General features: G+C 52.9%; 1 protein-coding gene across 2 annotated transcripts; it reads right to left on the bottom strand.

Moving 5' to 3' along the window:
* Positions 1 to 1,402: 1,402 nt before the first annotated feature.
* Positions 1,403 to 16,946, bottom strand: SLC16A1 (solute carrier family 16 member 1). Of its 2 annotated transcripts, none has more exons than XM_066203811.1 (5): positions 16,869 to 16,946; positions 8,161 to 8,422; positions 4,607 to 4,750; positions 3,294 to 4,157; positions 1,403 to 2,926 (listed from the first exon to the last, which is right to left on the bottom strand). In XM_066203811.1, the coding sequence occupies exons 2-5, from the start codon at positions 8,375 to 8,377 to the stop codon at positions 2,649 to 2,651; spliced, it is 1,503 nt and encodes a 500-aa protein (XP_066059908.1). In that variant the 5' UTR covers positions 8,378 to 8,422; positions 16,869 to 16,946; the 3' UTR covers positions 1,403 to 2,648. The 2 variants fall into 2 exon arrangements, with proteins under 2 accessions (XP_066059908.1, XP_066059909.1); XM_066203812.1 differs by lacking the exon at positions 16,869 to 16,946 and adding an exon at positions 9,924 to 10,116.
* Between the last annotated feature and the right edge of the window lie 5,424 nt (positions 16,947 to 22,370).

Below are 22,370 nucleotides of genomic sequence, written 5' to 3'. Positions count from 1 at the left end.
GAGTTGAGCCATGAGCAGGCACAGGGACAGCCCCTGCCTGGTGGGAGAGGCGACCGTGCCCTGGGGGGATGCCATGCCTGCCATAGCAAGGACTGTGCTCTACCCCAATCAGGGCACTCAATAATTAATACCTAATACAGGACAAGAGTTAAGTTTCTCCACCCAATCCAACAGACGCCTTCCTCTCTCACCTGCATTTCCACAGCGTTGGATCATAGGAATAAGTCCCACAGGAGATCCTGGAGCAAGGACAGGGCTGACACGCAGCTTCAGATAGGGCATGGATGTCACCAGTAGAGAAAAACCAGGATTTACTACTGAAGTGTTCCCAGACAGCCACATCCAAGCAGCAGGAAATTTAAACACTTTTTTCCTTAGAAGCAGGGTTGGCTTCCTGCCCTAGTTGTGTGAGCCTCACCCAGTGGCCCCGGCGACAGGAACACCCATGTCAGCTGTGGACAGAGCCCAGACAGGACCCTCAATGCCCACAAAAGGTAGGGACCAGCAGAGAAAGGCTGAGCACATCCTGCATTGCAGGGAACACATGCTCTTCTCAACAGGCATCACCAATGACTGGTATGGCAGAAGAGCCCAGGCCCTCCTGCAGCCCTGTCTGAGTCCCACCAGAGAGGACCATGTCTGTATCTACAAGAACTTGGATAACAGGAGCAGTTCCCCAGGGGTTGGTTATTGTCACAAGAGCCCATCCCTGTGGTCCACCAGACACTCCAGCTATGAAAATACTATTACCTGGCTTTACAACATCACAGCTCAGTAACTGTAAACCATCCTCTTGTACAAAATCCTCCCCTGGCTTTATAATCTCGAGTATTAAAAAAACCCAACGAATCCAGGCTGCTTTATGAGGTATTTAGACCAAAAAAAGACAAAAAGGGCCATGTAGACAAGGGAGACCAAGGAGAGCAGTTGCAATGCAGGGCCTGAACCTGCCACAGATCCAGGGATCCCAGAACAACTCCCTCAAGACCACCTTCATTTAACCCCTCATTTAGTTTCAGCCCCACACAGGTGTGGTTCCACTCAGCTCAGAAGGAAACAGACAGCAAGAGCATCTGTGTGTCACACAGACTTTTAAGTGCATGTCCCTTCCCCTCACAATCAAGGGAGCTCTCAAAGGTTTTTACAGGTTTCTAAAACAAGAGTGCATGAGGACACTATGCTGTAGCCACCCCAACTGCTAACCAAAGCCTCCTCTTCCAGCTGCAAAGGAGCATCTCACCTTCTCAGTACGTGTCTAGCTTCCACAGGGTGCTGGAGCAGCAAGTGGAGATTCAGGCCCTGCCACAGCCCCACTCACCGTCTCCCCAAAACTGACCCGAAATCTATGTGATCTGGCACATAGAAATCACACTTCTAAGAAAGAAGTTCAACATTTGATGGGTAAATTGTAAAAAAACAAGTTTATTTGAAAAAACTCAGCCTCTTAACATGAATTCTGATCAACATTTACAAGAACTTGAGAGCCATTAACCTGCTCCACGTACGTTGAGATATTTTCCAACACTAAAAAATAAAAAATAAATACGTACAAATTCTTTCCTCCCCTTTACGTGTCCTAGATGTGAGAGGTTCAGCATCCACCGCCTTAAGATCTCAGTTGAACAGAAGCAAGTAAAAGAGGTTTCTCTAACAGATAAAAGAGCAAAAGCAGAAAAAGTCTCAGGGATATACCACCTCCACCCACCTCACCCCTCTGCCCAAGGTCAGGCACCCAAAACACTTGGCTGGATGGGATGCTCTGGGGAAACCCACCCCATGGGCAGGATGGGGCAGCACAGCCAACAGCAGCATGAGCGCCAGCACCAAAACCTGAGCCCATTTCACATCACCCAGCACTGGGCTGAGAAGAGGCACTATTGAGGCAGAGTGGGGAAGCAGAGGGGACCCCAACACTCCCCACAGAAGGCTTGGGCAAGCAGGGCTGCCACGTCCCTGGAGCGGGTGACGCTGCCCAACAGAAACTGCAGCCACCTTTCTTCAACCTGAATATCCCATGAGAGAACAGCTACAACAACAGGGATTTTAAAGAACTACAGTAGCTAAACTGTTTTCAAAACATACCTAAAGACCACCTAAAGAGCCAGGAGGCACTGGGCACAGGGAGTGAGGAGCACCTCACCCCATGCCCACATCTCCCCCGCAGAGGGCCTGCAGTAAGAAGCGTGTGAAGCAGTATTCATCCAGGGCCGGCCCTGAAGCCCATCATGCTTCAACAAATCCAGTATCCTGCTTTTTATGGCTTTTTAACAACAAAACTCCCCAAAACACACACATACCCCCCCCACCCCCAACCCCAAGCAGAATACAGAGCTAAAGCACAGTTTAGAGTTAAGGCTCCTTCAGATTCAGCTAGATATGGAGACGGTAAGGCACATATTAGTACATTCATGTTACTGTTAAAAAGCCAGACTGTAAAAGCCCCCCTGCCCCTGGACACACGAGGATACTGCATGTGTAGTCCTGTTACCTTTGTTTAACACAGATGGAAAGACAATTCAGAGCCTGTTTAAAAATGAACACCTGGTTTAAACACTTCTCACGGCCACCCAGCGCCAGCGGAGCTCTGCCCCAGCCGCCGCACCAGGGCAGCAGCGCTTCCCCGACACTCCGGGATTAAGACCGGTCCCTCACATGCGGCTCTCCTCCTCTTTGACACCATCCTCCACATTCTTCTTAGGTGAGGGGGCCACACCACTGTTTGCCGCTTTTTGCTTCCCGGCATCATCAATGTTGGTCTCTTCCTCCTTTCCTGCGCTCTTCGCTTTCTCCTCCGCCTTCTGCTCCTTTGCCACCAGGCGATAGTTGATGCCCATTCCGATGAAGAGGTAGATCCCGGCAATGATCAGGACAACCCCGCAGGCCCAGTACGTGTACTTGTAGTCACCATACATGTCATTGAGCTTCCCTAAGAGACAAGAGAAGGGACAGTTCAGCAAGATGCTCCCAGAGCAGCCCAAGCCAATCACCCTCACGTTCAGGCAAGGACCTGTCGCACATGCCTTTATTCCCTGCTCCCCCACCCTGTGCCAGGGGTTCAGATCCCACTTCCTTGGCCATTCCTCAGATGCTGGGGTGGTCTTCTGACTGCTGCCCATGGCTCAAGGGAACCCACTACCATTTAGCAAGTCCAGGCAGGACAGCCAGAGTCAAAGAATCATAGAATTGTTAAGGTTGGGAAAGACCTTTAAGATCATCAAGTTCAATCACCAACCCAGCACCACCCCATTAAAACCGTGTCCTCGGGTGAGTTCTCCAGGCACGGCACAGCCTACCTAGCATAGGGGGTCCCAGAAGCACAGGGCAGCACTCCACGATGGTCACCAGGCCAACAGCGCTGGAGAACCGCTGAGCTCCCACCAGGTCCATCAGGGTCTCAAACAGGATCGAGCTCAGCCAGCCAAAGGCAAAGCCAAAGAAGCCAGCATAAATGCAGAAGCCAGCATAGGTGGTGGACATGGGGACCAAGAGGTGGCAAACCCCATTGTAAATAATAGAGATGGCAAAGAAATACTGGATGCGGGGTCTGACCCACTTGGTGTTTGCCACCAGTCCCATGGAAGGTCTGGCCACCATGTCCACAAAGGCCAGTATGGAGAGCAGGAAGGCTGCAGAGTCACTAGCAATCTTCTTGCTCTTTGCATAATTGCTGAGGAAGACCAAGGGAGCAAACAACCCAAAGAACATGATTACATTGCCTGACAGATAGAGCAAGAAGCCCCTGTGTGTGAATAGAGACAGATCCAAGAATTTGTTGATTGTCTGGAAGAATGAGCTCTTCTCTTTCTTGGCCTTTCCATCAATGAGGTCTGTGCTGGTATCACCATCATCCTTTTTCCCCGCCTTCCCAGCCTCCTGCTGCACTTCCTTATTGGCCTCTTTCTTCAGCTGATCGGGCTTGGGACCTATGGGGCGCATCAGGGATCCAGCCACGCAGCAGTTCAGCAGGAGGCCGCCCAAGATGAGGAAGCTGCCACGCCAGCCAAATATGCCGAAGAAGAGCTGGTTGACGGGTGCCAGGGTAGACAGGAAGACGGGGCTGCCTGCCATCGCCAGTCCATTGGCCAGAGGACGCTTCTTGAAGAAGTACTTGCCGATCATGGTTAAGGCAGGGTTCAGGTTGAAGGCAAGTCCAAGGCCTGCAGGAAAGAGATAAGGAGCTCAGGACTTGGACACCCCCCAGCAGCACTGACAGAAGGGCTGGTGGGACAAGCAGGGTTTCACAGCTCCATTTCCACCCTAGAATCATGGAATCATTTAGGTTGGAAAAGCCCTCTAAGATCATGGAGTCTAACCATTGCCCCAGCACTGCCAGGGCCACCATTCACCCATGTCCCCAAGTGTGACATCCACAAGCTTTTGAACATTTCCAGGGATGGTGATTCCACCAGTGCCCCAGGCAGTCCATTCCAAGACCTGACCCGCCCACTTCCCAGCCGCATGAGCAGGAGTCAGCCCCCGCTGCCAGCTAAAGAGGCACACAGGCAGTGACAAGAACCAGAATTTATGCAAATTCAGACCTCAACTAGTAATTACTGGGTTGAAGTTGCTCCTTTCACTGCCCCACTAGAACAGAGCTATCACTTACCCCCTATGACCCCAACACAGAAGTAGAGCTCCTCCACCGTGTTGCAGAAGGAGGCTGCAATCAGCCCACAGCCGGAGAGGCAGCCGCCGGCGATCATGATGGGCCGGCTGCCATACTTGTTCACCAGGATGCTGCTGATGGGACCTGGGCAAACAAAGGAGATGCATCCGGACAGGAGTTATCGTTGCATGAGAGACCAAACACACACACAAGCACACCGCAGCTTTAGTGCCAGAAGATTCTGGCTTTCACACAGTGCTGCTCCTCCCAGTGAGGGAACTGGGGTAAGAAGAAAGGGCAGGAGGTTCAGAGGCAGCAGGAGATAAGAGAATCACAAAATGGTTTGGGTCAGAAGGGACCTTAAAGATCATCTTGTTCCAACTCCCTGCCACGAGCAGGGACACTTTCCACTAGAACAGGTTGCTGCAAGCCCCATCCAACCCAGTCTTGAACATTTCCAGGGAAGAGGCAGACAGAGCTTCTCCAAGCTTCTCTGTGCCAGCACCTCATCACCCTCAGGGAAGAATTTCTTCCTAAATATCTAATCTAAAACAACCATAACAGAGAGAATTGTTGAAGCACAGAAAGCTTTAACTTCCTGAGCAAGTTGCCTGCTGTGAGTTGAAATAGGAGCTTCCTGGCCACCAGCTGCCCTCAGAGCCAGGGCTTTGGGACAGACTGAAGCCACCTGCCCCACGCTGTGCTGTGGGCTCTGCCCTACTTGCAGCCATCTACCCACCAGGGGCTGGGGTCTCAGCCACAAAGCAACTGCACCTTCTCCTGCCAGAGGTTTCTGATCAAGACCAGACAAAGCTGTGAGGGAAACACCTTCTCTGGGTGCAGGTGAAGCTCCTGAAGCCTAGGGGAGAAGCAGCACTGACCCAGGAGAAGGGGTGCTTCTGTTTTCACTGCTACCCCTAAGGCAGACAGGGTCCAATTGCCCTTTTAAGTGCTTCGCTATCAGGAGCTTTAATCCAAAGCAAACAGTGATTAGAGACTGCCAAGCATGCTCTACAGACACTAAAATGTATTTAAATACACTGAATGAACATCCATTGAATATTAACAGACCTTGCTTTGCCATTAACAGACAGGGAGGTTGTCAACATGTTATTCATGGGTCCTCAAATGGTACTTGACCTTTTTGCCCAGTTTAAACAAAGCCTGGAGCAGGTTACAGAAGCCTTGGCGCTGCAGAGGCTGCCCCCAGCCTCACGGCGTTCTGCTCTCTGCTACCAGAGGCTCCAATGCAATGCCACCAGGAATGGGCCAGGGCCCCGGTCCTGTGAGAGGCAGCGGCAGCAGCAGCACCTGGGAGCTGCCACATCACAAGTCCCACAGAGCACTCAGCACTTTGCAAAACCTGGACCTTGAACTCAGGAAACGTGATGCACCTGAACAGAGTCTGAAGGCAGCCACAGCCTTTCCTCTGGGAAGTCCACCTGGGAGCAGCAGGCTCCAAAGGGCAATCAGCAGGAAGCCACCCAGCTGGGCAGTGCCAGGCACTCCAGGGGCAACTTCTCCCATACCCCCCCCCTTTTTTTTTTTAAGGAAAATAATTCACACCCACTCCTATTTTCTAGATTCACAGGAAGCATTTTTGACTAAACATTACCTGATCTAACTTGATTGCTCAGGCTGCCAAAAACATGCAAGTAATGGAATCTAATCCCAACATAGGGCTGACAAAGGGGCATTTGACACCATGACATCCATGCATCGTGATGGGTGATTGCACAGGGCAGCTATAGGGAAATGTGCTGCTTCCTCACACCTAGCCCTGCCTAGGACAAGAGCTGCCCCAGCTCTGTAAGATTCCATCAGCCAGGATGTTCCTCCAGAGGATGAACTACTTTTTCAGCCTCCAAGCAAGGCGTCCTAGGAGACAGGGAAAACAGGATGCACTCTGGGACCCCTCCAGTGCAATTCAGACTCTGTAAAGGGTCTGGTTTCAGGCAGGAATGAGTGGGGCAGCAGCAGTTCTTGAGCTTCAGCAGCTGGGGGATGAATTTTAGAAAATCCTGAGACGGAAGTGATCCTCAAGAATCAAGTCCAACTCCTGACTCCACACAGGACAGCCCCAACAAACCCACCTTCTGCCTGAGCGCACTGTCCAAAAGCGTTCCTTGAGCTCTAGCAGCCTCGGGGCTGTGACCATTGCTCTGGGAAGCCAGTTCAGTACGTGACCACCTTCTGGGGGAAAAAAATGCACCCAGGCAGATCTGGGGTACTTTCAGCATTCCTGCCACCACCATATGGACAAGCGGTTCAAGGCCAGCAGCTGCTGGAATTTAACGGCAACAGTTCAGTGGAAGCAGGAGAGAGAGTATCACCATGGAGGGAAGGGGACAGGGGGACAACCACAACTCCAGTACCGGAGGAGGGAGTTCTTACCCCTGCTGGCAGGCAGCTCCAGACAGTGCCCCTAGAAGAACCAGCTCTGAGCTATTGGGAGAGGAGGAATGGCCCAGATTGGGTCTCATTAAGGCAGTTACACGGTTTACAAGCTTGTTACAACATTGGAGCAGGGAAATGTGCTGGTCGCTTCGCTAGCTGAGCGAGGACAAAGCAGAGCCTGTTCCCCGCAAAGGAAAAGCCTCGTGCTCAGCCGGGAGCTGACGTCAGCTCCTTTGGATGCACAAATCCAACAAGGCTGCAGGCAACTCGCCAGCTGGGGGCTGGCAGCAGGGACAAGCTCCCATTTGCCTCTGAAGTGGCCACAACAGCAGGCTCACAGTGTTTCTTTCAGCCCAGCACAACGCTGTGTTTGCAGGCACATACAAGACCCCAGGGTCTAGAGACCAAGAACGCTCTGCATGCTCCTCACCCATTAAAAACATGCATGAAGTACCCAGCTTGGGAATTAAAAACCTTCAAAAGGCAGCTTCTGAAGGACAGGGGAAGGAGGGGAGCTGTTTTAGTTTAGGTGGGTTTGCCTTATTCTGCTCATGTCTTTGTACTTCCAGTGCACACTGCCATCCTCAAAAAGCACAAGCTGCCTCTTGGCACCAGCAAGCAGTTACATGTGGCACGAGGCTTCAGTGCACTCTAAGCACAACTGCACTGACAAGAAAGTGGGGATAGATCCCTAGATATACCCACTACTCCCCAAATTGAAAAAAAGAATTAAAAAAAATCATTGTCTTAGCTGAGAGAACGTGCCCCTGAGACCAGGGCTGCCACATATGACACAGCAGCACCCTGGCCTTCAGGAAGATGCTGAGAGCAGACACAGCATCTCCAGCCTTCTGTAACAGGGACAAGGGCAGAATTACACAAGTCGTAATTCCCCGGAAAGATTTTACAGCTTTGCAGAGGAGGACAGATTAACCCGGTTTTTGCATTCTGGGTATTAAATGGAACTTTTTGAACAACCTCATTTAAGAAAACTCATTAAGGGAGGTTTTGCTCTCACATAAGGAGAGAATTCCAAGTTTTAGCAAAATTTTGGTTGTTGTCACTAGAGTCAGGTGGGAATCACCAGCCCCCACAGGAGAGCAGCATCTTGTGCTGTGATGCAGGAGCCCATGTACCACTGCCTCCGGCCCGCTTACCTCCTGCATACATGACAGCCAGCATGATGGAGGAAATCCAGGAGACTTTGCTGCTGGACGCATTGAAGATGACCTCAATCTCCTTGAAGAACACTGTGATAGATTTGGGGAAGGCATAGGAAAAGCCTATGGAGATGAAGGCTCCGATGACCACAGCCCATCCCCATCCCCCTTCAGGAGGAGTGTATCCTACGGGGCCGCCGATGGCTGGTGGCATCTTGAATCAAGGCGGCGGGCGATGACTCAGTCGGGGATCAAAGACCTGCAAACGACAAAGTGTTGCCTCAGCTGAAAGCAGAATCCCTGCTCCTGGCATACAACTGCACAGCTCAAGCTCGGTTTGCAACGCTGGCACCGCACCAGTGCCCCCACGACCATGAGGAAAGCTGATCTGTGAGGTGAGAGCACCCCAGGATCACCAGCACAGTGGGCCACCCCAAAGCACACGCTCAGATTGCATCTGGCCTTTAAGAGCCCCAGTCAGAACACATTTCTGAGTGACAAATTTAAGACATGACACCCTGACCTAAGCTGGAAAGGGCAGGCAGTGTCTGTGACAGCAGCCAGGTCTCCTCTGCATAGGCAGAGCTCCCACAGCATCTCCAGGAGCACAACCCCAGTACTGCAAAATCCCAGGAAACCCCAAGCCACCTAGAGCAGGAGCTGCACATCAAGCTTATTATACGCAGACACGGTGAGGGGAAGCAAGTCCCCATGTATGAGCCAAAGAGGACACCCCCATTTCTCCTGAAAAAGGGCAGTTGGGTGTCACAGCACACCCTCCATCCCTAAAGGTCAGGGGCTGTAGCTAAACTTAGCCTGAGCAGTGACTAAGGAAGGCGTCTATATGCCACCAGGGAAGGGGGAGATGGATCCACACAGAGCAGTCCGAGCACAGCCTGGTTCCCCTGCTGTTTGGCCCTGGCAGGGCACCTCCTGACCCAACTGCATCCAAATGCTCCTCCTTGATCAAAAAGGCTACAGCAGGTTTCACAATGCACCCAAGTACAAAAACAATTCACCTGAAAAGCTCAAAACCAGAAGCAACTAGAGAGCAAAATGAACAGGAAAATGTCATTCAGGGTTGCTGAAGTGTTGAATCCCCTCAGAGAGGCTGATCGGGAACAATCCAGAGGCTGTCAGGGTCAGGCTGCTCATGCATGGGCCCACGCTGCAGCAGAACTAGATCACACTCCAGAGCCGCTGTTACTCCAAATGTAGGCTGGTCCAGGCAGCAGAGAGCAGCACAAGACATCACAGCAAGGAACCGTAACAAGGGCAGCTGCTCACAAACAAGGGTAACAACATGCAAAGCAACAGAAATCACTACCAGCCCCAGAACTCCTGTGTGCCTCCAGGGATTTCAGAAGGCATTTTCTGATGCACTGCAGCCCTCCCCAATCTCACAGCCAGAGATATCCACACCTCACCCACCCATATTAAGTGCATCAGCCAAGGGGCAACATTAGGCTCCTTCACTAGAGCCCGCCCCTCGCTCCGCAGCTCTCTGCTGCTCAGGTTTGCACTCGAGGAAAAAGCCACCTTCGAGCAGGAAAGCCTTTTCCAGAGCTCCTGAGGCCATACCAGGCAGAGTGACAACTTCAAAGCCGTGTGATGCTGGCTCAGAGAGGTGCAGCCTCCTATTAATAGCCTGTATCCGCCCCAGCTCACAGCGATTATCATCTCATCCATGCCTGCTGACATGCCAGCATCTACCTGGCACAACCCTACAGCACACTACAGGCTCCTGCCTTCCCACTCACTCCGTGTCACTTGGTGCACATCCAAGGCTGGGATCCCGGTGTCCTGGTTGAAGCACAGCTGGTGATCCAGAGTCATGGGGAGATCCTGCTCCTTCCTACCTGGCACTGGAGGTACTGGCAGCAGTTATCTGATACAGCACCAGGTTTGCCAGAGCCACCTGACACCTGGCCACAGTGATGCCTACCAGGTGATGCCCCGGACCCACATGGGGCCAGAGGAAGAAAAAGCACAGGAGGTCAGTTTCTGTAAGCTGCTAAGACTGGTTTACTGTGACCCAGACAATGATTTTTCACTGGCAGGGTATTTTCCTGCATCCTGGCCAGTGCAACACATGACCATCACGAGCAGCTCCAAGCCACCCACCACTCCAACAAAGGAATCATTGACAAGACGCTGCCCCTGGCACGTCCGCAGCTGAACTATGCCCAGGAGCCAGGGCACATTTCTTCTGATTTCCCCTCTGGGACTCACCGGGATGAGCCCGTATCTATGGTGTCTGACTGCAGGCAGATCCCTGGGCCAAAACACACCTGTGGGCACCCACCTGGGACAAGCAGCCACCGAGGAAACCGCCAGGCTCTACAGAAACTCCCGATGCAGTCAGGTCTCTTGGAACACAGAGCAGCCCACCCACCCACCATAAGCACTGGGAATTGCTGAACGTGCCCTACCCACACAAGCTGCACGCTGGAGTTTCTGCCATCTCTTGCTTTGAGTCACACTGAGCTTCCACAGTCTTCAGTGAACCCTAAAGCAGCATTCGACCACACTGATTTATCCAAAACATTTTTGAAAGCTGAAACTGCCAGGTGTTGGCTATAAAAGCTCCCAGCAAGGAATATAATCTACTTGTGAGCACTAATTAAAACTACAGGCAACAAAAGCCTCCAAGGCAAAGGCTGAGGGGGGACTGATGAGATGTTGGGGATTTTTCCCTTTTGTTCCTGAGACATATACACTGGTTTAATTCTTCCACTGCTCCAAAATGTCTGTGGTTTGGTTAATTTATTTTTTCTTCCCCTACAAGCAGCATTCCTCCTCCTGTGGGTGCTGATGGTGTCATCTCTCTGTAAAATAAAAGGCTTCTGGCAGGTTAGACATGACCTCTCTTGCATTGCTGAGGCACAATTAAAACCTTGAGCTGAGCAAGGTTCTGAGACCAAAGATTCCCAAAGTCTGACGCCAGAGAGTTTACACGAGGACTTCTGCATGCCACAACACTTTTCCCTGACTCACTGAAAATCCTTATTAAGAAAGGCCAGTTTTAGAAAGCTCATCCTTCAACCCCATTAGGCTTCTTGACAATTTACTCCTTGCCCCCACACAGAAGTAGTTTCAAACAAGTGAGGAGAAAAAAAATAAAGCACATGTAAGGCAGCCAGCCCAACCAGAAAGATTCCCTTCCTTTTGCAAAAAGGGAGAAAAACCCCCACAACCAACCAGAACACATAGTTATGGCATCCTCAGCTCTGTTCTGGAAGAACTGCAACATGTAGGACATGATTAGAAATCAAATTCACAGCTGCCAGGCAGACAGCTACAGTTTGCCCTATTAGGAAATAAAATAACCATATTTGCAGTAATTAAGACCATGAGACCCAGTAATGGCTGTGAGTATCACAACTGCTCCCTATAAAAGCCCTGACTAACCTGCAGGAATGGGTAGCCTACAGCCACACTCCTCTGCACAGCTATAGTGAGACCAGGAACTGAGGCAATGAGGATGGTATCACCTCAAAACAGAGACCCCAGGAGACTAAAGCCCTGCCATCTCCCAGGTTCCACCCACAGGCAGTTATCCCTTCTCCAATGGGGCCTGGAACAGTATGATTTCAAGACTTTTAGTTACATAATGCATTAAATTGCTGTGCTTTTGAAAGCTCAGATTGGCAGGACTCCAGCACAGAAAGACAGAGGCTCACATTTAAAAAGTGCTGCAAATGCCCTGAAGTATTTCTGGGGCAAAGCCTTTACTGAAGTGGCTCACACCGTTTCTTTTTGGGGTCAAAGGTAGAGGGACATTCCCCCATCCAAGCAGAGGCCCTGCCCAGGCACAGCACACCTCTGCCTCTTCTCACACATCCCTCCAGCTCAAGGCTTCCCTACACCGTGAATACACTCGGTGGCATCTGCTGCCCTTTGAGCTCACAAAGCCTTTCCCCTCTGAGGGCACAGCTCTCAGAGTGCCTGGGAGCTGGAGCCCCATATCTTTCCCCCACAACCCATAATCAGACTAGTGCTCACACAGACCTGGGCTGCTGCCAGCAGAAGTTCAGCCAGCATCTTAGCAGGTGTGAAATCCACAGTGGCTCATTCCAGCCCTGCTGTCTTTGCTTCCTGTTCCTCCGGTGCTCTCCCAGCTTCTGAGATGGACATAGCATTGTCCGGAGCAGGATCTCCACAGCAAAAAGATGTCCAGGGCTGCCCCAGCTATCCAACAGCCATTTGGGCCCCTTGTGCCTTCATCATCTGGACCCAGCCTTTGGCCTGGGAATGCCAACACTGAAACACCTGGGCCAGGCAGGGTGGGCACAAAGCTGCCCCTTGCTAGCAGCACAGATGGCACACGCCGAGGCAGCTCTTCCCTCAATCCCTCAGCAGAAAGGGGGATGCTGTTCCCATCAGCCCAGCTCAAAGAATTAGCCAAAGGATTTGCCACATCCACCCCTCCAAGCACAACCTCCCAAGCCCAGCCCACCACAAGAGGCTCAGCACAGGGCCATAAACATCCGTGGGACATTTGCCCAACATGGGGAGCTGACAGGCCCCCAACATCCCTTCTGATCCCTGAAACTGAGATCTTTTGCTGGGGAAATGAAGGGGCTGGCAATCACCAGCTGTTCACGGCCAATAACACTCTATAGCTTCAAATTTGGCCTTTTTCTGGCCTGAAGTAAGATGAAATAGAGATTGTCAGGAGTTGAGACACCACTTTCACCAGTTTAAGCGGGTTTAGAGCATTATGCACAGAGCTCTAATTCCAGCGGGCACCCACAGCCAGGGTTTAACCTGGCAGCACATGGCCTACGTGACTCCCCAGCGCTTCCAAGGGCTCTGCACCAGGACAATAGTCAATTGAGGCCCTGCTCAGCCCCAGCCTTTGCTGCCAGGGTGAGCCAAGGTCAGTGGCACAGGCTACTCTGCCAGGGCTCACTCAAGGCCGGCAGCGCGCACAGGCAAGCTCAAGGTTTTGGCCAGAAGCAGCCCAGCCCAGCCAGTGCCTCTTCCCACCAGGGATGGCCGACACACTCCCAGACATGCCCCGGTCTGCCGGGCCGGTGAGCCAACACCAGCATGCAGACAGACAGACGCCATGGGCCACAGCCCCTCCAGCTCCCCCACTGGCAGCACGAGCCTCAGCCCGCAGAGACACAGATCACCCTGCTCACTCCACCAGCCACAACCACAGACCTTTCCTGGACACTCACAATTGGTCTCTCTGGTGGACGCAGCCCCGCAGTCCCCAAAACGCTTCCGGCATGGCACAGAGCACAAGAAGCTGCAAGCTGCCCTGCAAAGTGAGATGTTGGGATAGTTTGTTGGCAGCTTTGGGGGAAGCCAACCAACCAGAGAGATGAGCAGGTATTTGAGTCCACCAGAGAAGCTCCCATTTGCGGCTGCTGTGCCTGGTTGGTAGCATCAGCAACACTCAGAAAGGACCAAGCATCTTACTGGTGTGAGAAAGTATGAAGTCAAGCTTAAGCAGGCTACCAACAAGCCCAAGTGAAAAAGCCTGGCTTATTTCTACACCAGAGCCTGGCTGTGGCCATGGCTCTTGTAGAGCCCTCTAACCCAAAACCCTGCATCCAGAGGGGTTTGCAAACCAGTTACAAGAAAATCATGTGATGCAAGCAGCTCTTGCATGTAATCTGGGCTCACATCAGCTTCAGCCCCCAGCACAGCACCTAGAGTCCCCTCTCGAACTGTGTCCCCATCTCTAGGGAAAGGGATTCTCACAGCACCAGCTGCCAGCCGATGCCTTGTCTCAGGAGGGGACAGGGGGTGTTCAAGCCTCTGCTCAGGGTTTCCCCAGGTCACACCCTGAGCACAAGTCATGCTCTGCGCCAGAACACAGAGTTGATCCTCCTCGCACCAGCAGTGCTCAGGAACGCTCCCAGGACACTCTGTGCCCGCCCGGAAATCCTCAGAATGAGAAAAATGTAGTATGGAATAGCATAGGCATTCTTTCATTAGAGACCCACAATGCCAGCCAGAGACAGCTCCGAGTGTCTTGGCAAAGCAGGGGGCTGCAAAATCACTAAAAGTCACAGCAGTCATCATCAAACAGAACTGGCTGGCCTTTCCCTAAGAGCAGGAGTCTGAATTTTGATCCCAGACACTGCCACATTGTTGCTATCTTGGAGGCCTCAAACCACAGATGAGTAAGCACCAGGATGGAGGTGGGACACGCACACCAAGGACACAAAAGCACAAGGGTGGAGGTGGGAGAGGAGGTCACACCAGGGACCCAGTCCTCAAACCAGGACTAAGGCAGCACTGGGATGGAGGCAGGAGAGGAGGTCACACCAAGGGACAAGTAGCACTCCGGAGATTGTGGTTTCAGTAATTAGCTACAGCCCCACGTGGATTTTCCTTGGCTACTACTCTGGAGTAACTACTCTGCAGCAGTTCTAAGGATACAGTGAGTCATACCGATACCACAGGTGAGCGGCTCCCATCTTCTTAAGAACTCTGTTATAGGCTGATCCCAGAGGAGGAAAAGGGAAAGCCATAAAAGTGCAACAATGGATTTGCGCTACAGGGCTTGAGATACACCTCCCAAACCTACGTGCAGCTTTTCAACTTCTCATAAAGGAGATATAAAACGACAGCATGAAAGTCACTGAGTATTTTCCACCTTAGCTGCCAGATAAATCAGGCCAACTGTGCCAAACAGGAGCCAAGAGAAAGCACATGCGACCATTCACACCTTTTCTAAGTAACACCTCCTGGAAGAGAAAAATGTTTCACACCTTCCCAAGGGTTACAGGGACAGCAACAGGCACCCCCACGACTACAGGGCAGGGAGATTTGCCATACACTAACAGAACTTGTTTGTAATTAGGAGGCCCATCACCCCAGCGGTTCATCTAAGACCAAGAAAGTTCCTTCCCAACAAAGGCACTATCAGGCGTTTGGGGAATTTCTTTACGCCCAGCGCACCCCAGCTGTTCCCTGCCCTGGCCCATTTCTCAGCACCCTCCTTTCCTTCCAGACACAGCCAAGGAAACTTCAGCGCAAGAACACCCAGGAGAGTCCAACAGCACTAAATTACCTCACTTAGCATGAAAATGGGATGCCTGTGCACCACAAAAAGACACAAGGCTCACAGAAAGGCACAAACCCAGAATCATTATATCTGCTTCCTTGTGATGCAACTAAGAAAACCCACCTTTCTCCTCAGAAGAAACTTAAAGCTTGAGAACATGAGTAACCATTGTGCAAAAGGGCCACCCTTAAAGGGCAGGGTATGAGCACTCAGGCCATTTACTATTTCAGGACACAAATCTCACCTCTCCTGCTACAGATACAATTCACAATTTCCTTCAGATACTCCTGTTCACACTCATCCCCTTAGACTGAGTCAACTTTCAAACCCTCCAGCATTGTTCGCTTTCATAACGCATTTGTACACCCTTCCACTGCAGGACTCCTGCCCGACCTGCAACACCCATCGCGGGTGAAGCATTCCAGCAGCATGTCTGGAGCCCAATCCCGCTGAGCTCCACAAGCATCTCACCCTGGGGCCAGCAAACACCTGCCAGAGGCCACCAGGCTTCAACCAGAGCTGACCCCAGGAGCAGAGCTGGTAGGTGCTGGCTCTAGGAGCGTTCTGACAATCCCTTGCTACCCAGTGAGTGTAAGCTACCACCGGCCACCAGTGAACTCCAGCGGCCCCAGCTTTCTGCTGCTGGTCACCACAACGCCTCACCGGCTGAGTGGTTCACACACCGGAGGGTGGAATGCACGTCCCAAACACGCATGGGGCCATCAAGACCTTACTACCACCTCCTCCCTGAGCAAGGCAGAAACAAGCGCTAAAGGCGCCTTTCCTGGAGCCGGAGCACGGTTCTGCAAGTCCATGCTCCACAGCCAGGAGGGGATCACGGTGCTTAAGGACTTGGGTGACTCATCCACCTGAGCAGCCTGGAATGCCCGAGGTCCAGTTCTGAGCACCTGCCAAGAGGAATAACCTGAAGGCCGGTGCGAGCGGCATCCCGATGCAGTGCCCAACCAGGTGCTGAAGGCTGCAGGAGTGCTCCCCATGGGGACGAGAGGTTCCCCTGGCAGCCCAATACCGCAGACCCACTCCCAGGACATGGTTCCCACGCTGCTTCCAGGCCCTCCCTGTCTTTATCAACAGCCAGACACACACAGTGATCACCTCTTCCCTGCGCTCCAGCGCTTATCGAGCACCCTCAAATGGTGCGGAGATTCCCCCGCGCGGCCCCACAAACACGCCGGGGGAGTGGCCTGAGGGGCCAGGCAGGGGGAACGAGGAACTTCCCGCAACAGGGAACCCCCACCTCGGGGCAACCATCATCCATCCTCACCGTTCGCCGGGAGGAGGCCGGGGAAACTCCGACCCCAGAGCGCTACTGCCGGTGAGAGAGGGACGAGGGCCGTCGGGGCAGGGTACTGTGGGATCCACGCGGCCATACCAGAGCGGGAAAAAAACATGGCTCCCCCCTCAGTTCCAGGGCGGGGGAGACCGAGGCGGCGGTTCCGACACGGCCAAAAACGCCGCTGTGAAACCGACCGGCCGCGGGACGGGCCGCGGGGGCGGGCCCCCGCCCCAAGAACGGCCCAAGACCATCACCGGCTCCAGGACCTCCAAGCCGGGCCGGGAGCCGCCAGGATACGCGAGGCTCCCAAGGCCGGCGGCCCGACCCCGAGCCCCCCTCGCCCGCCCCGTCGCGCCACGCGGGCCGCCGGAGCCCTACCTGCGGGCGCCGCCGCTGCCGCCGAGTGCGGCCGCCCCCGCCCCCGCCGCTATAAGCGCGGAGGGGCGCGGGGGCGGGGGCGGGGCGTGCCCGGCCGAGCGCCGCCCCCCGAGCGCCACGTGCGCCTCGCGGCCCCCGACCCCCGCCCGCCCCCGCCCGCCCCCGCCCGCCCCCGCCCGCCCCCGCCAGCCCCGCGCCGCGCCGGGCCGGGCCGGGCCGGGCCGTGCGCCCCGGCACGTACCGCCCCGTGGGGGCCGCCCCGGGCCCTCGGGCCCCCGGTGGCGGCGGGACGGGGGCTGGGGCCGGGTGTGCCGGGGAGGCCGGGGCGGATGACGCTGCCCGGCGCGGCGGCAGCGCGGGATTTCCCTGAACTTGTCCCACCGGGTGACTCGGCGCAGGAGTTCCACTCGTGGGGCAGGAGCAGGGGGTCCCCCTTGCCCCTCGCTGCCGGGTCCTCGTATCTCCCGGGGGTCCTGGACACGCTCCCGAGAGAACCGACCTCCTCTCGTGGGGTTCCTGGCCCTGGTTTTGGGGATCCTGGCCCTGCTCCCGGGGGGCCCCGTCCCCACTCCCGGGAGTCCTGGCTCCATTCCTGGCATACCTGGCCTTGCCCCCGATGGTCTGGACCCCTTCAGGTGCAGAATGCTGTACGGTGTCTGCATTAAAACCCATCGGCACTTAAAAATCCATTACAATTATAATCCATTTCCTGACGGTTGTGCTTTTGTGTTCACCACAACATTTGTTAGCGTTGCCAGCCCACACTGGCAGCTGTGCTCCCATGAAGGTAAGGACACACTGCCGGGGGCGATATTTGTGGTGGATCACAGTTATTTCAGCTGGGCCTTTGTGCCCAGGGATGTGAAGGAGCTGGATGCGCTCACCATTTCACTCACAGTTTGGTTCTGCAGGATAAAACAGTCCCAGGCTCTGCATGGCAAACACCTCGGTGTGTGGGAAAGCCCCTTGCTGGTAGCATGTTCCCATCCCAAGCAGAGCTCCTCAGCCTGTAGCAGCCATCCATCCCATGTTCTTCACTCCACACACGTCCCAGGTCTTGCACAAAGGGACTTACCTGGGAATGTTTTTCTCTGGCTTCTGTATCCCAAAGCCTAATGATGCTACTTGATTTCTGGGTTGCATGTCTAATGCTCTAATTTGTTTTACAGCCAAAAGAAGAGTGGGGTAGTTCAACTGTGAGTCAAGGAAGGGAAAGAAGAGAATAAACAGTGACACTGCACAGACGAAAATGGAGCAGCTGTGAGGAGGTGCATGCACTTCCATATCAAAGGAACCACTGCTCCTCCATCAGAGCAAGCATGGTCACGGGTGTACTCCGAGCGTGTTGAGGCACTGAATGGACCAGGTGCACTCAATAAAAGGCCAGGGACTACAACCGTTTCACCCACTTCTGAGGTGAGACACCATAACCCAAAGAGTGAGTGGGTGGGAGGATCTCTTGATCCATCTGTGCCTGTGTGACTGAGCAGGGAGAGGCCTGCACTCTGTTTTGCTTAGACAAGATAAATAACAATTCAAAGGGGCAATTTTGGATCAAAGTGCCACTTGGCTCTGCTGTTAAGATCCTTCCTAGGCTCAAGTGCTCTGCTCCACAGGGGACGAGCAGTGGGAAGTGCTGTGGTGGAGCCCAGTCTTCTCAAAGGAAACTGGAAGTTTCCTTTGAGAAGGCTCAGAACTGCTGAGATAAATGAAGCCAGAGAGTATGTTCTTCATCTGGTACTGATATGCAATACCCCAGTTGTATGGGTTTTAGAGTAATGTGCAAAACAAGAGGCTGGAGATGGCAGAGCTCAAGTGAGCTGCCAGAGCAGTGATGGGCTGGAAGGGCAGGTGAGAAGCTCCAGGACATCTCTGCTGTTCCTGTTCCTGCTCCTCCTGCTGCTTCTCCATCTTACTGAAAAGTGAGAAGAAGTCCTTCCTGCTCTGTGCTGCTGCATTGTTGTCTCCTTTAAAAGACGGATTTAATATTAATCCTATTAGGATTTTTTTTTTCTTGTGAGGAAAACAGGATATTATTTCAGGATATTGGGCAACAAAGCTGTCCTTGAAAAGCAACACTAAGCAGCCTTGCAGTCCTGCTTCTGACTGCATTTGTAGTGGACACTGATCAAGTTCAACATCCGGGACAGCCAAACCATTTCATTTCCAGAATGTGAGAGGGGCCTCAGCAGAGCGGTACAAATTCCGGTTTTCTGTGTTCCACTGTAAACACTAAGGACCTCTAGTAATCTCAAAACATAATCATTGGTTCTGATTTCTCTTGGAATTAATGTCTCTAGCAGATGTAGAAGTCTAGTCCTCATCTGTCACAAATACGCATGTCCTGCTTGATAAGAGAAGTAACAACATGAGTCCAAATCCACAAATTATTGGAAATCTCTTGGGAAAGTCTGTTCTATTGAGATATCCATCCTAGTTTCCTGACTAGGCTTTGGAAAAGGGTTTTCTGAACTTTTGGATTGACATTTCACTTCAACTAAGCTTCCAGGCTCTGAGCTTACCCTGTGACAATGGAAGCAGAAGGGGAGGCGTCAGATCACTGTTGTCACAGAATGTGCAAGCTCTCCTCCAGGGATGATATAGGTATGACACTGTTCAGGGGTGTATTGGTGTAACGACCTCTGTCATTGTTTAGAAAATAATCTGCCTTAGAAAGAAAGGGCCTGCTAAGATGTTCAAAATGGCCACTTACACCATGGAAGACCTCTGTGGTTGTGTTCATTTCTGTGCCCATTTAGGTCAACACTTTTTACCTGTCTGGACTCCCATTGCTGCTCTGTTGCTGCCTGTGTCAGGCTCACAGACACGTCCCCCAGCAATGCAGACCAGCACTTAACAAGGTTGTGACTCCCCACAGGTCTCCCTTGGATCCTGACACTTGTGGCCTTGTCAGAGGGACCTGTGTTTGCCAGCATGGAGAGCCCAACACTTGTTACCTAGTGGCAGTGGAGATCGGCTGTTGGGGCATTGTGTGACCAGTGAGTGGTGAGACAGACAGTGATTTGGGTCCTGGGATGATGTAAGGCCAGTAGAAAGAGGATAATCTCCTGTAGTCTTTCTCAGAAGCCCTGACCAAAAGGGACTGCCACCTCCCTGGGAGCTCCAGGGGAAGGGGAGAGAGGGGAATGGTGTGGTGGTAGTCACAGGCAAGTGGCAGCAACTCTGCTAGTCCTGCTGTTCCAGGTGGGAAGAGGGTTACTGTGCCCTGTAGAAAGCTTTGCCTGCTGCATTTGCTTTGACCTGTGTTTGCTGCATCCTGCCTAAGAAAGAGAAAGCTGTGTTGGCTCCAGCTGCATCCTGGCAGCTGCCACTCCTGCTCTTTGCTGCCAGGAGAAGCATCCTCTTCTTGAAGAGCTTGCCTAGAAATAAGAGATCCTTGACCACATGGAGACCACATGGCAAAAGCTGAGATGTCACCATGGCTGTAGTCCTCCCTTGTCTCTTGTGCTGTGCCTCTTCCTCATGCTCTGGGGTAAGAGCTCTCTGGTTCTGTTCAATGGGCCCCTCATGCTGCAGCCTGCACAAGCACGTCCCCTTTTGCCAAGGAACTGGCACAAGAAATAGTATCTCTGTTCCTTCTGCCCCTCCATTCCTGGACCAGAGGAAAGTGAAGCTTTTCGATGTCTTTTTTCCAATACTAATTCAACGCTCTGTGAGGACTCACTCATTAGGGTCTCTGCTCTCTCTTCAAGGAGTGTGTGGGCTGCTGTCCTTCCCTGATTGCAATCCCATATGTTCCCAGTGTAGTGACTTGTTCTTTCCACATTCTCCTTCCTTGTTTCCAAGTGCTGGCTGCCTGTCAGGCATATCTTGGCAGTACCAGTTCTCACTCAAGCAGGTAACTCACACTTTAGGGTAAATAGCCAGTGCTGCCAGTGCCTCCATGCAGGCAGGGGAAGGGGCTGGTGTTTCAATGCAGGCACAAGGGGCTTGGTGGGTGAATATCACCCCAGGGAGTGACAGCCCACTGGAATGGAGCATCACCATGGAGGAGACACGGAGGTGAATCTGCTGGATGAATACCCAACTGCATCCCAGCAACACTGTTGTTGTCTTCAAGCTGGGGTCACCCAAACCAGTCTGACCAGCACAAGATCCTGTTCTGCTACATACACCAGATGCTGGGATCATCTTTATCCTAAAGCTTTCTGGCAGAACTGGGGACCCCTGAGGCAAGAGGCAAGGGTACTGGGAGAGGCCACAGCAGTGGGTGTACTTCTTGCTGTGTCCAGCTCTCCCATGGGATCTCCACTGTCCCAGAACACGCTGTTTTAATGACTCTATTCCTGTTCTTGGGGTGGGGAGGAAAAGGTGGGGGCTCAGCAAAAAATTTAACTATATCCTACACCAAATAACTGCATATGTCAATAACACTGGCTCACCTGCGTTTCATTCTCCATTGTATCCCTGCCCAGAGAGGCTGTTTCCTCCTGGTTTCCGCCTGCCTTGCATGATCCCTGGTTGTCAAGAGGCTGGTGGCATTCCTGGACATGTCTCTTGGTCTCCAAACAGACTTCAGCACCTTTCCCTATCCACACAATGCATCTTTAGGATCAGTTTCCACTGCTGATGGGTTTGTTGACTGGGCTGCTTCTGGAAGGACACTTACCTTCAGTGAGCTCAGGGTAGTATCACCATGGGGATGAGCTGGAGCTCCGGGCTGTGCTCCAGTTCTGTTACTCCTTTGCAGCATCTATAGCAGCAGTTTTCTTGGGATATTGCACAAAGCCAGGCTTCTCTCTGTGGTACTTGACATTTTTGGTCCTGCATCACCTCAGGGGAGTTTGGGGCACTCTTATAGGTCTGAAGAGGAAGGGAAAGGACTACAGGCAGCCTGAGAGCCAAGAGGTTTGACCAGCTGACCCTGACACCTGTGAACATGTCTCTCAGTCCCTGGCCACACTGGTCCCACCACTCAGTCACATAGGGTGAGTGCCCACAGCCCTGGAGCATCTATTTCTGCTGCTTCTGGTGACTGCCAGCCTCAGTGCTCCCATCCTGGGGGTAATCACTGGAGAGACCCACTTGGTGTTTTAGGACATGAATGTGTGGGATCCAGAGATGCACAGGATGGCACTGGTTATGGAGAAGGAGGAGGCTGAAACAGAGGGTGAGCACTGGCCAGGGTGAGTGCCACAGGCCTGGGCATGAAACACCTCACTCCCCAACATGCTATGGCCGCAGTTGCTCTCGGGCCACTCCTGCTTCTAAACAGAGCCGTGCACGCCTGCCCCACAGCACGCTGTGGTTGTCTGGCCTGACACTCCCCTCCCAAGTCACAACATGGCTGGGGTGGTCATCGGGGCCTCCTGACCCCACTGGGGAGGAGTGAGAGCTGAGACAAGTGCGTGCTGAAAACAGACAAAAACACAAACCCTGGTATTTGTCCAGAAGTCTGCTCAGAATTGCTTTGGCCTTGATGAGCCTGGAGGACTATTTTCCTTAGGTATTTTTAAACTGGAGCCTGGCAAGTACCAGATG

The sequence above is a fragment of the Chamaea fasciata genome, unplaced genomic scaffold (assembly GCF_029207755.1).
Source record: "Chamaea fasciata isolate MVZ Bird 193981 ecotype frontalis unplaced genomic scaffold, bChaFas1.0.hap1 SCAF_25, whole genome shotgun sequence".
In the NCBI taxonomy this organism is placed as follows: domain Eukaryota; kingdom Metazoa; phylum Chordata; class Aves; order Passeriformes; family Sylviidae; genus Chamaea; species Chamaea fasciata.
This window is presented reverse-complemented; position numbering and strand designations above follow the sequence as displayed.